At 29.8% G+C, this 16,177-nt stretch overlaps 1 protein-coding gene across 5 annotated transcripts in view; it reads left to right on the top strand.

Moving 5' to 3' along the window:
* Positions 1 to 10,355, top strand: part of LOC106459534 (serine/threonine-protein kinase DCLK1-like) — a 68,381-nt gene extending 58,026 nt beyond the window's left edge. For 2 of the 5 annotated variants that reach the window (XM_022386038.1, XM_022386037.1), the window contains 4 exons: positions 627 to 723; positions 1,600 to 1,680; positions 1,959 to 2,072; positions 7,912 to 10,355. In XM_022386038.1, coding sequence (XP_022241746.1) covers positions 627 to 723; positions 1,600 to 1,680; positions 1,959 to 2,072; positions 7,912 to 8,010 — 391 coding nt within the window. In that variant the 3' untranslated portion in view covers positions 8,011 to 10,355. Of the gene's footprint in view, positions 1 to 626; positions 724 to 1,599; positions 1,681 to 1,958; positions 2,073 to 5,016; positions 5,241 to 7,911 lie in introns of all 5 variants that reach the window. The other 3 variants (XR_002610586.1, XR_002610585.1, XM_022386039.1) reach the window with 3 other exon arrangements.
* The last annotated feature ends 5,822 nt before the right edge of the window (positions 10,356 to 16,177 follow it).

Below are 16,177 nucleotides of genomic sequence, written 5' to 3'. Positions count from 1 at the left end.
AATGATTCTTCCATCGGGGACTGTGAAGAAGAGATTCCAAACTTCTTTATTTATAATTAAAGAAGATCTGGACCTATCTTCAGGAAACATTGGTTTTACAACTACTAATTTATAGTATATCCAATTAGTTTAAACTTAAAAAAAACAGTGGGTAGAGTTAAACTGTAGTTTGAGTTAACTGGTATTTAATAAATAAGGTTTGTAGATGTATCCTTCTAAAAATATTAGTTTCCTTATTAAAAAACTGAGCTTCATGCTGGAGGGATACCTGAAGTTCAAAAATACCTTGATTTATAATTGATAATGTTTGTCATTATGTCCATTAATTCAAGAATGTCAATCTTTTATTTGTAAAACCTCTATGAAGCTTTGTTTTAATTTTAAAATTTGGAAGACAGCAATTCTTTTAAAAATAATAATGATTATGGCAGCTTTTTTCTCTCATTTCTAAGTTGCCATACATAAAGTATTAGATAAATCAAAGCTTTGAAATTATTTATTAGAAATTTTAGTTGCCTATATAAATTGGCACATAGAATTTGGTAATTGCTGTGAAATAGTTTTTAGTGTGTGTGTGTGTTTATGTATATTTACTAGCTTATTTTTTTAATATAATAACTGAACAGTGAAACAAATGACCAAGACGAACTATTTGACCAGATTTTAGCAGGAAAGTTTGAATTCACTAGTCCATTTTGGGATGATATCTCTGATTCAGCAAAGGTAAAAAGATTGCTTTTTGTGTTATACGAGAATATTCTGTAGAAGTTGAAATGTTACTGTTGGACAAAAGTGAAGCAGTATGCATGTAAAAGTTAGATGAAATATTCAAGACAATTTGCATGTGAAATCAACATTTACAGTCGATTGCATTTACTGACATAATGAAGGTGTAGAAAGTAATTTCCAATTAGATGAAAAATTGTATTTGGTTGATGTAAGCTATTTAATTTTTTTTAATTATGGTATTTAAAATTGGAACCTAATGAACAAATCTTAGAATTTGCCACTGCTTTTAATACTTTGTTGAGGAAGTCCATGGTAGTCAGCATTTTATATAAGAATAATTTAGAGGTTTTAAATTAACATGAGTTGTTTTTACAATACTCTCTGTAGCTCCAAAATTCATAATTTTTCAAATCTTCCATAAAAATATCAAACACCTCCTAGAAAATCTTAAAATTTAAAATTCTATTCCTGGCATCTTGGGAAGTCAATCTGATATTGACTTTGACCTGGTGTAGAAAGTTAGTGGTTTTAATGAGTGAGGATTGAGGAATTCATATAGGTGAGATTGATGTTTTTATAATAATTTTACAAGATTTAATGTTAAGACATCAGTATTTATGTGTCCAGACAGATAACTAATCTGACTTCATCAGGTTATTATTCCAAAATACCTTTTATTACCATCTTATGAATGTCAACCACCAATTTGAATTGAATGTTAGTCCTGATCTTCCCAACTATATTTTAAATAGATTGTTAAATCTTTACTTAAATAGCCATAATTCTGGGTTGAAATTGTAGATTTTTTTGTCTTATTTGTTGCGTATTTTCTTTAGAGATGTTAATTGTCTCTCTTGTGATTGTCTTTAGGAGCTGATTTTGAACATGCTTCAGGTTGATCCTCGGAGCAGGTTCTCTGCTTCCCAAGTTCTGGAACATCCCTGGGTAGCAGTAAGTTTATTTTTATCAACCAAACCTATTTGATTTTTAAAACATCAAGTTAAAGTTTGTACATTCATTTTGTTCATTCTTCCTATTGTGATCAAGTAATCCCTTCTGTTAGTTAGAAGGTAAAAGTTTTAATTTTATATTTATGAAATGTTCAATATCAGTTTGATAAACACAGCTTTTTTCTATTTTGTTTTTGTAGAGTAATGTTCCATTTTTGATCATTTATTTTTTTTGTTCTTTAGAAGTAACTAAGAAGATAATTTTCCTTTCACCTACAGGCTGATACTGCTCGAGACAACGATATGCACTTGACTGTCTCACGAAAACTTAGCATGCACTTTGACCATAAGCCTAAATCTTCACTCCAATCTGCAGGCATTGCTCTGATTGCTGTAAGTAGCTGATACTAACCCCCTCCCCCAGCACACCTTAGTCCTTCTAGTCCACATAGCTTACCCAGCAGTTGTGTTTGTCTGCTACCTTAGGTCTCTTTAGTTTCTAGAGTGCAATTGAAGCCTAAAATTAAAATATATACTTGTTTTATTTTTTTATGATGTAACAAGTATTGGATGTACCTTTTCAAGATCTAGTCATACCTATCTCTGGTAATTCAAATGTTATACCATAAAAAATAACCCAAAGCTGTATGATACATTTTCCTTTTATTTTGCTTTTAGTGTTACTTCTTCACCTTCAGGAACAGTCGTGTGTTAATGCATGCACACACGTTAGTACACATTTTACTTTTTAAGTGAATTATCAATATTCATCATCATCATTGTTCCACATATGCAACCAGCAAACTTTACCGATATACAAGTATTTGCAATTTTCATAATTGGATTTCAATTTTGATATAAATTTTTTACACAAAATAAACTGGTGTTTGCTCATTATTCAGACTTCTTGCATGTTTGAAAGCTGTTAAAGATATTTCCATTCATGTGCAGTTTAAATAATTTTTCAACACAAACAACACTGTAATGTGTTTACAAACATAGCACTATAGTGGGTGCTATTTGAGATATAAATTACACTTGAAGTAAATGAAACTGTGTGTGTGTGTGTGTGTGTGTGTGTGTGTGTGTGTGTGTAAATAATGCTTTAGCTGTAATAATGGTCTCTGAAGACCTCCTATGTGTGGTATTTATATATAATTATATCATAACAGTAGGACCCTAGGTCTTCTTTGTATGTGAACCATGCTTACACACCTGTTCTGTGTTAGGTATACATGGAGGTATGTAATAACAGATCAGTAACAGTATACCTAATCATCAGGCATAGAAAACTTCTAATGTAAGCAAGCATATGTTTTTGCTAGAGTGAACTATGAAAACAGCTACACTGTCACTGTTGGCAAGCTTAAACTTTTTTATTGTTCTAAGTTGGCTTTTGAAGAGTGGCTTTATAAGAACAAAAACTAAATCTAGTACAAACTTTTCTATAAACTTGTATTAACTATCAACATAACTTAAGGAAAATCTTCATTAAATTGTTTGTGCAATTTTACTGAAATATTTCAGTACATACTTGATTTAACAATGCATTGGTTAAAATTAAGGTACGAGATTATGGAAGAAATCCTACCAGTCCATTTCTTAATGTAAATTTTCAAGAAAAAAGTCCATTTCACCATCTCAAAATGCATCTTTGAAGTGATGGTGATTTTTGTACGAAATAAGTCCATGTTCAGTTGTTAAAGCTTTTAATGGTTCATTCAACTGCGAGTGATTCGTTATCTTTAACTTCCTGTAGAAAATTTCTGAATGTTGTTGCACTATTGACATTTTCTTTTTATATATTACATTTTTTATACGTTTTTTTTTCTTTTGTGTATTTATGAATTGGTCTCATTTTTTGTCAAAGATTGCTTCATCTTTTTTACCTTATTACATTACTATGGTTATACAGAAGCAGTCACATATCGTATTACAGAGATTAATGTAGATTTGAAACTTATTTATTAGTATTAAACTTTTTAAATATGGTGAAGATTTTTTTGATTTTTTTTCAGTTTTTTGAATAAATTATAACCTTAAATTTGAATGAAGACTTAACTACTTTGAATTAGTTTACTTCTTAATTTCATGTATTTAAACACTTTGAAACTATGAGCACATAGAAATCAGATAAATACAGAATTGGAAAGTGCCTTTGAGGATCTATTGTTGGGTAGTTGCTTCTATTCTGACATTTAAGCTTGACCCAAACATGCAAATATGTCCGTGTTTTCTGATTTATTGGTCAAGGGTAAAAATCTGGACTTTATACATATACCTGCATTTAATATGTTCATAAACATGTTCCTGGTATAGATGTACTATGGAAACACCTACTTTTGTCAAGTGAAGACAACATTAGAGAAATTGCGGGAACACTTTAATTGTCACAAAATCTATCTTGCTCTACTTTTGTTAATTTCTTTTCAGTAAGATTTCCTTGACTGTCAAAAGCGCATGAGAATGTTTTTGTAGGCACTTCTTGTTTTTGCATAGTTACATTCAAATTGTCGGTTAATTGTCAATGTTTCAATTGAACTCTTTTATGAGTAAAAAAAGAACATGAAGACTTTCATTATAACAATTGCAATACTTAGTGTTTAATATATCTTTTGACTGACACCATTGCTATTTACTGTGAACTGTCCATTCAGTAGTTTTTCAAAGTCTGAGATATATATGTATATATTATTTTATGATATTAAATTTTACTCAAGGTATTCTGTAGCAATAGATTTGTTTTATTTAGAATATATCTGTATAAAATATACCAGAAAGTTAGACAGGGCAGTCTTTTTATATATATATATTTATATTTGGATACTACCCGAGGTTATTATGTTTATCACTATTTCTAAGAGTCAGTGAAAAGTTTTATGGGAGTATTGAAGGACATCGTTAGCTTATAAAGCTTAAGAGCAGTCTCAAAATTCCAAAAATGCTGTAAAAAATAAACAGAAGAAACACAAGCTGCACATCCTTCATCTTTGTTAATATTTATTTTTTCCTGCATTGGAACACCTCAAGATAGATATAGATATGTATATGTCATTGTTAAAATAAGCACTAACACAACTTTTGGTGATTCTGTTGTAGGGTATATAAAATAGAAAAGTATACTAATGCAGACTAAGAAAGGAATTTGTTTAAAGCCAAAATTTAAACACCTCAATTTTGCACGTTTCTAACGTGCACAACTAATAACAGTGTGTAATATCTAGGTTTTGTTATTATAACTTTTACTGTGATATCTGGTTTTATGTAATAGCATTCCACTTTTAAATGTCTTTCAAAATTAAACTCGTATTAATAAAAGTTAAAACCCTTTGTACAGTCTTAGCTTTACTGGCATGGAATCTTGCTAAACCTAACCTCCTACTAACTTTCAATTGGTTTGACCTCTGTGATTTCCAGTAACGCTAGTATTGTGATTTACTTGCACTATGTTTGCTGAGCTCTGTCATACTGCTTGTTTTCCCTCCTTGCCTTCTCCTCTCTTCTACTCTCACGTTATCTCAGAGTTGGAGCCAGTGACCACCACGGGGTCAAACATGAGGAGTAAGTATACTGTTCCTTATTTTTTTCTTCATGTTTTGTGTTTATTTCAGCTTTGTAATGATTTTTTGTTTTTGTTTTAGTTTTATTCTTTATCAAGGTTATTGCAGTATCAATTTGTTGTGCATAGAAGCTGTGAAACTAATTAAACACTAAACAGTGATAACAAGGATCCTGTTAACCTATATCCAATGTGGTTTCTAGAATTTCTTTAAAGCAATATTTTTTTAATATTGTCATCTTTAGGCATCAAAATTAGCTATAAAAAATCAAGTGGCAGTTATTAAATATATTTTCATATGATAATGATATAACTTGATTATAAAAATTAAAAATATATATGAATCTCTTAGCAAAAGAGCTAAAGCAAGTAGTTAAATAGTTTTGTTCTAAAGACACTGAAGACAAAATTCGTTAATTTTCAAGGTATAGTTTTTTAAAAAGATTACATTAAACTATATAGCACAGTTATAATTATGGGCCTAATAATATAAAATTAATCAGTGTAAAAGGTTACTAATTCCATACATTAATGCAAAATAATGCTTGGTTTTTTAAGTCTATTCCAATGAGTAAGTTAAAAGAAAAATTAATATTATGTCAATTATTTTAAGACCAATAAGCTGATTATATCAGTACTTAATTTGTTCAAATTTCTTGTCATGCTTCAAATAAGTAATAGAAACACTAAATTGTAGAATTCATTTTAAGTATTGTACAAATTGTTTAATATATTTTTGGTGATACCTTCTTCATACAGCACGAGTTCCTTGAAACTTTCTTATTTGTTTTTATTTTATTTTTATACTATTCAAGAACAGATTTGCTACTAAATTTTCTTTGTTGATGAATGGTTTAAAATGCTCATAACTTATTGGTATGCAGAAGACTCAAAGCATTTTTTAGCATTGCTCAAAAATTACATCTAGGCCAGCCATGTCAATGTTTTTTAAAGTTACTTTTTGTATAATAATGCAAATGATTGCTGATGACTACCTCTATTTAGTACCACATCATTGCATTTGATCTAAACTTGTCTAGAAAACATTTGTAAAACTTAAACTTAAAATACATAATTCTGAATAGGAATTTTGATATTTATAAACTTTGAGCAATAATAAAATAATTTTGACCTTTAAAATTTTAGTTTTTAATAATACAATAAGATTTCAGTTCCAGTTTTAACATAATTGTATTATGCTTTGTGAAATTGAATAGAAATACATCAGAGTGGTAATTTTCATGTAGGATGAGGAATATGTGGATATATTGGAACATGTACAAATTCTATATTCTTGTATAACACAAGATCAATATGAATGTAATTTTAGCAGCAAACTTTTATGTATTGACTGTTCATACTTCAATGTATTACGCCACTCGTTACTTTGTATACCTTGAAAGAATTTCTATTGTACTATATATTTACATCAGTAGATCTTATGTATATATGTTGTAGTGTAACCTTTGTTTTACTTTAATACCCCCACCCCCATTATTAAAGGGGTTAGGCTACTCTATAATTTGCATGTGACATGTTATTAAACTGTTGACTTAGCTGTATTTATAATGTTAGTTGGTTTTCAGTGAAGCTCCTGCAGCCCTCTTTATTCATTGTTTAGCAGTTTACTTACATTCCTGCTTTTGTTAGCTACACCTCATTTGGCTGTGGTATAACTTTTGTTTAGCATTTTTCTATATTCGGTTTTGCTGCTTTAGCTGTACCTAACTTGTTTACAGCTTTGTTTAAAGCTGGGGTTTAATGAACCTTGGTACTATAGCTAATAGCTAGCTCTAAATATTTCACTTTTCAGTTCAGTCAAATTTATGTTAATAAAATGCAAATGGAATTCTATATGATTTTAAATGTGTAGTAATAATAATAATTAAAAAAAAAAATATGCCTCAAGTGTTTGAAGGTTGCCATCACTCTTAAGTTATTAAGAGCTGTTGTATTTTCCTCTATCTTGAATTGTATAAAGTTGTTAAAACAAAACTAAATGATGAATTTTTGTTAAATTACTGAACAAATATATCTCGTATGGGAAAAATAGATGGATACACTCAGTTGCTATTGGTAAGATAGATAAGTTGTCTATCGTTAGGGGTTATCTGTAGATAATGAATTGTCACACATACCAGCCATACTTCTCCCCCCCCCCCAAAGGTATTGTTTATGTGCATACAAATATATTGTTTAAGTTAAGCTACAATTAAATGTATGTTTTTGTATATGTAAGAATATGTATTATATTGTTTTGTTTGACATACCTAAGAATTTTTATTATCTTTGGATACTTTCATTTGTCATGCTGTTAGATATTAGATTTTTTAGCCATTCTTCTGCCTTGCAAACACTATTTCTCAACAGTTTGTTTTAGAAATTATCTGTTAATATATTTGTAATTTAAAAACCTGAAAGCTTTAGTTATGGGAATGAAAGGTTAGTTTTGTAAGACAATTCCCTACACAACAAGTTCAGTTTTCAGAAAATTAAGTACTTATCACAGTAATAAGCTTTGACGAACTTGGTAGATTGACAGGAAATACCACATATTTGTAAACAGTTGTTAAAATTAATTAAAATGTGTCATTCATTCACATGAGTCGTGACAACTTAATTTTTAGGGTTGGTTTACAAAATTGGTTTTAAAATGGTGTTTCTTTTATTTAGTCTACTGCTTTGGACAAAGGGCCCAACTATTTCAATTATCATCAGCAGAATAAGTCGGCCAACTTCCATACTTCAGCCATTCCAGCTTTGACAGAATAAAGACCTGGTGTTTAGTTTGGTAGAGCTGTAGCCAGCATTTACAGTTCACTCACTGCCAATAAATGATTTGCTTTTGATGCTTTTTTTTTCTATTTACAAAACCTGCCAATGTTTCAATTTTCAACTTGGTTTGAATAAAATAGTTGCGTGTGTTAACAGAATTGCAAAGTAGAACTGATAAACAAATGTTAATTTCTCAGAGCACCTTCGTCCATATAAAGTTAAATAATTCATGGTCTATAAGAAGTTTAGTAAATAGATATAATGAATTTTATTAAAAAATCATTGTACAAGTCAAGTTTTTCTTCTCGTGAGTTTGATCTAAACACAGTTAAAAGAAAAAAATGTACCATAATACTTTAATGTATCTAATAATATGTATTATTGTAGAAGTAATGGAGTTTATTATACATTTAATTCTTAATTTCAGGAAATAACTAGAAGACTTTGAGTTTGTTTAAAGTAATACTCTTCAATCTTATAGTAAGAACTGTACAGTGTGGGTCATTTGATTCTGCTTATTCACTCTTGTTTTTTTAAACCTTGCATTAAGATTGTACTGAATTTCTCACTGTTCTATTTAATATACAAAAAATAATGATACTTTGCTTAGAACCTTCAATGAAGACAGAGTGGTATTAGGGTTCTGTTATTGGTTCAAATTTGATCGTGTTTGTGTACTGCAGCATTTCTAATTTCATAATGCATTGTACTTGGATTTTTGTTTTGTACTGTTTCTGCTGAAGTAATAGTAACCCTTATGTGTATGAGTATTTATATTTATTTTGTCCTTGAGTACTTAAATCAAATAATTATAACCAAAGACACTAAATGTCTGTTTTTTATATAAAACTTATTTCTCATTTTTTAACTTGTGTATTATTTTATGTTATCCAGTTTGTGCCAAATGTAAAGTTATAATTCAAAATTATTTATCAGTAACAATTTTTAATGTGTCCTGAAGTCTGCAATATTATTTCGAATTTATGTATGAAGTAAATGGAAAAAGAAATTGTAGCAAAACTTTAGTTCCTAATATTTTTATTTTACTTACTAATATTATGTAGTGTTCAGTAGTTTTAACAGAATGTATTGCTTATACTTAGTTTGTAATATTTCAACTTTTAATATTAATATTGTCAATAAGAGTTAGTAGCATTGACAGTATGTCACAGAATCTTTTGAGCTGTTAACAGATAAATTTGGTCATCACAAGACAATCTGGTATTGATGTTACACTGTTTACACATGTAAACTAGTTACTGAAAAGGCTTTTATTATTCCATATTCATATATGTCTTATTTCTTTCTGTCTTTGACTACTTGGTCTTTGTAATAGACTACTACAAACTTCCTGCCTAAATTTATAACTATAATTTCAATGATACTGCACTAGATTAAAGATTTGCAGCCTTTATTTTTATCCACTAATTATAGTTTTGTCGTGGAGATGTGTGCATGTTTTAGATTTACCAAAAGTCAAACTGTATATACATTTCTCAGAATCAACGTATACAATTTTCTGAATTTACAAGATTCAAAATTTGTTATTAAAAACTTCCTATCGCTATTTTAGAGCAACATTTAGCAATCTGACTGAAGAATGGCTTTTGTACTGAATATCTTGAGTAGATAACGTGAAGATTTATTTAGAAAGTTGCTTGAGCAAGAAGTAAAGTTGCATTTATTGATAAAAGTGAAAGATGAATTTATAAAGATAGGCAATATAATTATACATAGGTCATGATATCTGATAATTAAGTAAATGTCAATGAAACATAATATACTAGTTTCTATATTGATGTAAGACTTAGAATTTTCCACAATGTCTGTAACATACTGTAAAAGAAAGACAAAGAGATTTTCGTGTAAAGTGAATTATAGAACTGGCAATGCAACATAATGTCATGTACATTGGATAAGAATTTTACATTACATTATTGCAATACATCTAAACTTCAAATAAGGAAACATCAAAGGAATTTCTCAAAAATATAAAGAACTGTATTCAGACTTAAAGTAATAATTCTATAATACTAGTGTAATATTCTTCAAGAAATCTATTCTTGACTATAAAGGCTAACAAAAAATAAATTATTTGTGTTGTGTTTAACTGATTTGTGTTTTGCTAGTTTGTGCTTGTAATCTCACGTATATAAAATGAAGTGATAGTTATTTCACGTGGCTGTGAAACTTTTCATAGAATCTATACTTTTACTACCAGCATCATTTTAATTCTCTTATAGATAAAGAAAAAAACTAAACAGTTCCCGGGTCGTAATACTTGTATGAGTTTATATATGGCTCAAATTTAAAACTAGAATAAAGTGGTTTGAAAAACGATAGTTGTGAATGGCTTCTTCCAAAGATTAATAGAACTGAATGTAATGAGTGAACATTGTTTAAAACATGTGAATATTTTTTAAACCGCCCGTATCTACAAATTGGGTAATCTCATGTTGGTCAGAAAAATGAGCCATTGCAGTAAAGTTTTTTTTTTTTTCCTATTTCGAGTATTATCATTGGCCAAAGTGACTATGATTTAGTTTATTTTTAGCTTCAGTGGACCACTGGCTGCTCCAAATCGATGAATTGAAATTTCCGACGACTCCTTCAACAACTAACGAAAGAATTGCAATCTAGTTCAAAATGAAACCTTTATCTTGCAAATGGCAAGATGTTCAAAATGCTTAACATGATCTCGTTGTGGCTGAATGTGATGGATTATCAATTTCTGTTAAACTGAGTCGGAGACGTTGAGGAAGCGGTCATAATATATATTGGCAAGTACTAATAATGGAACAAACTGCAGAAAGAAACGACCATTGCCTAATTAAAATGAGAATGTTTTAAATATCAATGATGAAAGTGTACGTGATGATTACAAAAAAGTGAATACGTCGTGAAATAATGCAAAAAATGTATATCGGAGATTTTCTTAATATATGCTTCTTTGACGAGAAATTTACCAAATCGATAGTTATGTGAAAGTCAATTCCTTAACTCGACTGATAAATCAAATCATATAATTACCTTCAACGTTTCAGTATTAAAGAAAATTGGTCTATTATTTTACCCAATGATAAGACTAATTATTGCTCAATATGAAAAACAAATTGTAAAAGATAGCAAAAAAGCCCAAAGAAATCATATCCAGTTACAAGTTAAAGAAAAGTATAACAAGTACAATCAAAACTTCCGCTGTATTTTATCCAATATAGGGTGTTATCAGCTCCATTGTATGCTTGACTAGAAAATAGTTTTCCATTTCTGTAAAATCGATATCAATACCCAATAACTACCTGATGTTTTAGCTTGATACAATATATTGTAAACGCATTCCGAGTGAGGCTATTTACAGTTGTAGTGCTGGTTATGTTACAATCCTAATATATAGCTTATATTCGTTGATACATCGATATGTGTGTAGCCATATCTTCATCTATACTTAGTATTTTGTTCTAAAAAAAAGCTGAGAAATCCCTATAATTAGTATTGTCGTAATTTTATTTTTGCAGTCGAATTTCGGCAGCTCTGTTTCCATTCTCTTTTGCGTAATTAATCACGCTTAATTTAAACTTAGCTGTGTATGACAGTCTCTTTTCTTTAGACATCGTAAGGAGTGAAAAAATAGAACGAAAAATGAAGAAAACTATTTCGCTCCAGAGGCCTAAGATACGGTACTTCGGCTTTCGGTGACGCATCCAACTTTACTGTAAGCACGTGCCAGACTGCCGAGCATCAAATGAAAATTTAAATACCGATTAGGCGATTACCGATGCTAATTGCATTAAGCACTCTAATTGGTCAAGCGCATTGCACATTTGAATCCAAGGCAAGCACTCAAAAGATTTTTTATTTGTTAAAGATAGGCCTGAAATAGCCTTATTCTGCTCCACATTAAACAGGGATCGTCGTGTATTTACAAGCTTTTTCACTCTCATCCATTACTATAATTTATTTTTTTATTATTTAGGGAGCATTATAAATAGTTATGTTTTTAAAATAAAAAAATACTATTGTTATAAATAACACATTCAATTGAACTAAACTATGCATGCCTATTTAAATATATTTACACATGGCTTGTGTATATCGTATATATACATGTATATTATTCATACCTTCGGTGTGTACGACGCAAGCAGATTTTGACATAAAATTTTGGGGTAAAAAGTGCGTCTTATACACCGAAAAATACGGTATATACAAATATATCATTAATAACTATTAGATATCTACATAAAATATTTAGTCAAGATGTTTTACACTGAATCACACTGTGACAAAGTATGAACAAATATATCATTAATATCTTTATTAGATCTAAATTTGGACAATAATTTTTTGCAAGGATACACGTCTTGATTCTGTTTGTTTTATTTGGTTTAACAATAAAGAACAGATTTTGTATGTCATTGAGGCTAACAGTCAGTAAAACACACTTAGCATAACAAAACAGAAATCACATATTTCGCGTTTAAATATAACTTTCCAAGATCTATATACAAGTCTCATTTTTTGAAAAATAACTGTTTAGAAACGTAAGGAAATAAGATTATTGTCCATCGTCTTGCAATATGAGCTGTGTTCTCCAAGTTTATCCGAGAGGTAACACTTGGATGTAGTTTCTGAATCTGTAAGTTTTGTTTGGTTTAACAATGAAGAACGTAATTTGTATGTCAATAAAACAAACTTAACTATTCATGCACGTCACTCTATTATTCTAAAAATAATTACACTTGTACACATCTTCCAAGTTGAGAATAATAATTGTAATGAAAAAACGTGAACAGTTTAACAATGAGAACGGATTTTGCATGTCACTGACCTTAACAGTCAGTCAGTAAAACAAACTTATCTATTCATGCACTACGTTACTTCACTATAATAATAAAAAAAGTACCATTAATATTAAAATGACCATTTTTTCAATATGTTGATATACTTCTAAGTTCTGTGATCTCACGACAAAAGGTATGGTCTACAATAAAAGACGTGTCTATCCATTACGTAAAATCAGTTTATATGAACGTTCCTTTAAATTAACGTAAAAACTGTTAGACATCAACAACACGATTAGATTTATCTCTATAGTCTTGCACTTTACATAACGATACAGAAAACTAAATGTACAATTATGAAATTCTCAATAGTCGATGGTACACTAGGAAATTATTTTCTGTCTCTCGGCTATTACTTTCTGTTTTCGAACTAGAACTCGCATATTTGTCGGTTGAATGTAACATTACAAATATATCAAGTTTATCTATTCATGCATTTTACATAACAATACATAAATCACATATTTGTCATTTAAATATCTTACCAAGATCTATACAAAAGGCTAACTTTTTGAAAATGTATTGGTTTAGACACGTAAAGAAATAACAGTATTGTCCATTGTCTTACAATTTGGGCTGTGTTCTTCAAGTTTATCCGAGGGTTATCATTTAGCTTTAGTTTCTGATTCTGTTTGTTTTATCTGGTTTAACAACGAAGAACGGATTTTTTATGTCACTGAGGCTAACAGTCAGTGAAACAAAATTTATATATTCATGCACTTCACATAACTATTGAACAACATCCCACCTTTCAAACTATACTTGTACACGTCTTCCAAGTTGAGAATCGGGCCGTCGATAGGGAAAGGGGGCAACTGCCCAGCGACCTGGGCAAATGAAACATGGTTATGGCGTAAAGCCTGCAAGACACCTTTAGACTATGTCTTCGTTTAATCATAAAAAGCCTAGTTTTTGGTTTTCTTTGCATATAGACGCTTGATACATTAAGAACGACTGAAATAATAATTTGAGTAATAATTAATATACATTTGTTACTTTATAGATTTAATAGATATTTGTTGTTACTATATTAACGTTTTTAGGCTTATACTATGAGTTAAAAATGGCTACTGCTATGATTTTGTCTTGTTTATGAGCTCATTGCTGCCCTAATTTATGATCTTCTTGTTAATAAGTAATGTTAAAAAGAGATAAAAAGGAGGCCCGGCGAAGATGTTTGCCCCGGGGCCCGTGCCGGCTCTCGACTCTCCTGTTGAGAATAAAAATCTTAATTTAAAAACATGAGAATTCCAATTTTTATTTAGAAAATTAACCTAAAAACAACCCTGTGTTCTCCTACAGATTTGAACTAAAACTAACAACTAAGAGGGAGAGTGCTGTTACCTGTAGAGGCATGACCCCATTCGTCAAGGTAGTAGGAAGCACTTATAGTAGGTAATTATAGGCGTGTTTTTAAAAAGAACAGTTGAGTAAGTTAAAAATCTGGATTTTCAAGATTAAATTAACTTTTATATAAGACTGTTTTGTTTTTTTGCACATATATTCACAAGTCCCTGCCTCGTTGCATAAACAGGGTGGAAATTTTAACTTTCCATTCTGGAATATCTCTCTTGTCATGTCCACATTCCCAGTGGTAACTTTCGTTAGAAGTATTAGCATAGTTAATAACTGATTCTAAATTAATCCATTTGTCATAGAGTAAACGATTTGACTCATTGGAAACTGAATCATAGTATCGTTCTTTGTAATACACATACGGTGATATATAACATGACACTTCATAGGTGGTATTACCAGCTATCACTTTCATTTTAAATGGTGATTCATGAAGAAAGTCTGAGTTTCAGTAAAATCTACTAAAACGGTTTCTTTCTAAGTTTTTGTATTGCTTGGGATACATGTTCAGTATATACTTCGAATAACAAGTTTTAATGTTAGATATAATTTTTGATTCAGTTTGGTTTAAATACGAAGCGACAAAACAAATATATAATACTTGATATATTTTGATAATGCTATCATGTTTAGTAAATCCAATAGTTACATTTCTTAACTTGTCACATACAACACTAATAATACATTTCAAATGATTCAGACTAAAATCCTCAGAGGATTTCAGTTGTATAGCACTAGTCACTGATGGTATCAGTCCTTTAAATTCCTGCCATTCAACATGAGCAAATATTACATCTTTTTGGTAGGGTATAATGTGCCATTTCCGTAGTCTTTATACTGACGAATGAGCATCTTCAAATCATCATTAAATGGAACAATTACAATATACCTGTCATTTCCCAGTAGATAGGGAAGAGAATATTCTGATGATTTGTCTCGCTGGAAAAGACAAGATGAACCACGTTGCTGCATTTAGAAACAATTCGTATTAGTCACAATTATTAACAATAAGAATGTAATATGTATAAAACAGTAATATTTCAATGAAGATTAAACTTACCTTTTTGTTTTCCATAATGTAGAAGATAACTTTTTTTAATGTTGTTGTAGAAAGAATGAATGTATCTCCTAAACAACTCTTTTTATACAGAAGGGCAACTTCATCATGACCCACTTTTACTCTCTGGAGACAGAGTATACATTACCCAACACATATATTAAAGATGGACGTGACTCAATCAAAGTATAGGTATATTCCATATAGAAAATAAAAAGCAGGACATGTTTGAGAAGCATAAAAACAAGAGTTACATTTAATCTGTATGTGATTTATAAGACATATACTTTTATTGTGTGAACGTGCTTGTTTGTATATAAAAGTTGAAAGAAATAACAGGTGTGTATGTAATATTAGAAACAAATTCATTAAACTATAAAAAATCGAGAGATCATTCTACTGACAGAGAGAGTTTGCAAGTATATATATATACATAAGTGTGTAAAATAATATACAAAAATACTTATAGCCATGGCTTACGAGTGTATTATTTGTGGTGAATATTTTCAAAATGTACAATCTTATGATCATCATCTCCGTACAAATCATTTTGGTAAGTGTCCTAGTTGTCTTGTTATTGAATATTTAAATATTCCCCAGTTACTACTTCACTGGACCATTGGTATCATTTAAAATAGACATAATATATTTCAAATGAGGATTCGTACTGAAGATAGCGAATATGAAGGCTAATCTTCTTCTGAAGAAAACTATTTTGTTTAAATATATGAAATTTAAAGGTCCTGTTTAGGACCATAACATCCTAAGAAAAAAGAAAGCTATGATTGTGAATGTCATTAGAAACTGATATCCATGAAATGTAATTTATCATAAAAGACTAAGCTAGGCATATATCGTTCAGTAACTTATAAACTGAGATGTTTTCATGTAGACCAAATATCAAAATACT

The sequence above is a fragment of the Limulus polyphemus genome, unplaced genomic scaffold (assembly GCF_000517525.1).
Source record: "Limulus polyphemus unplaced genomic scaffold, Limulus_polyphemus-2.1.2 Scaffold623, whole genome shotgun sequence".
In the NCBI taxonomy this organism is placed as follows: Eukaryota; Metazoa; Arthropoda; class Merostomata; order Xiphosura; family Limulidae; genus Limulus; species Limulus polyphemus.
Note: the sequence above shows the minus strand (reverse complement) of the source record. Positions and strands in the feature narration are given on the sequence as shown.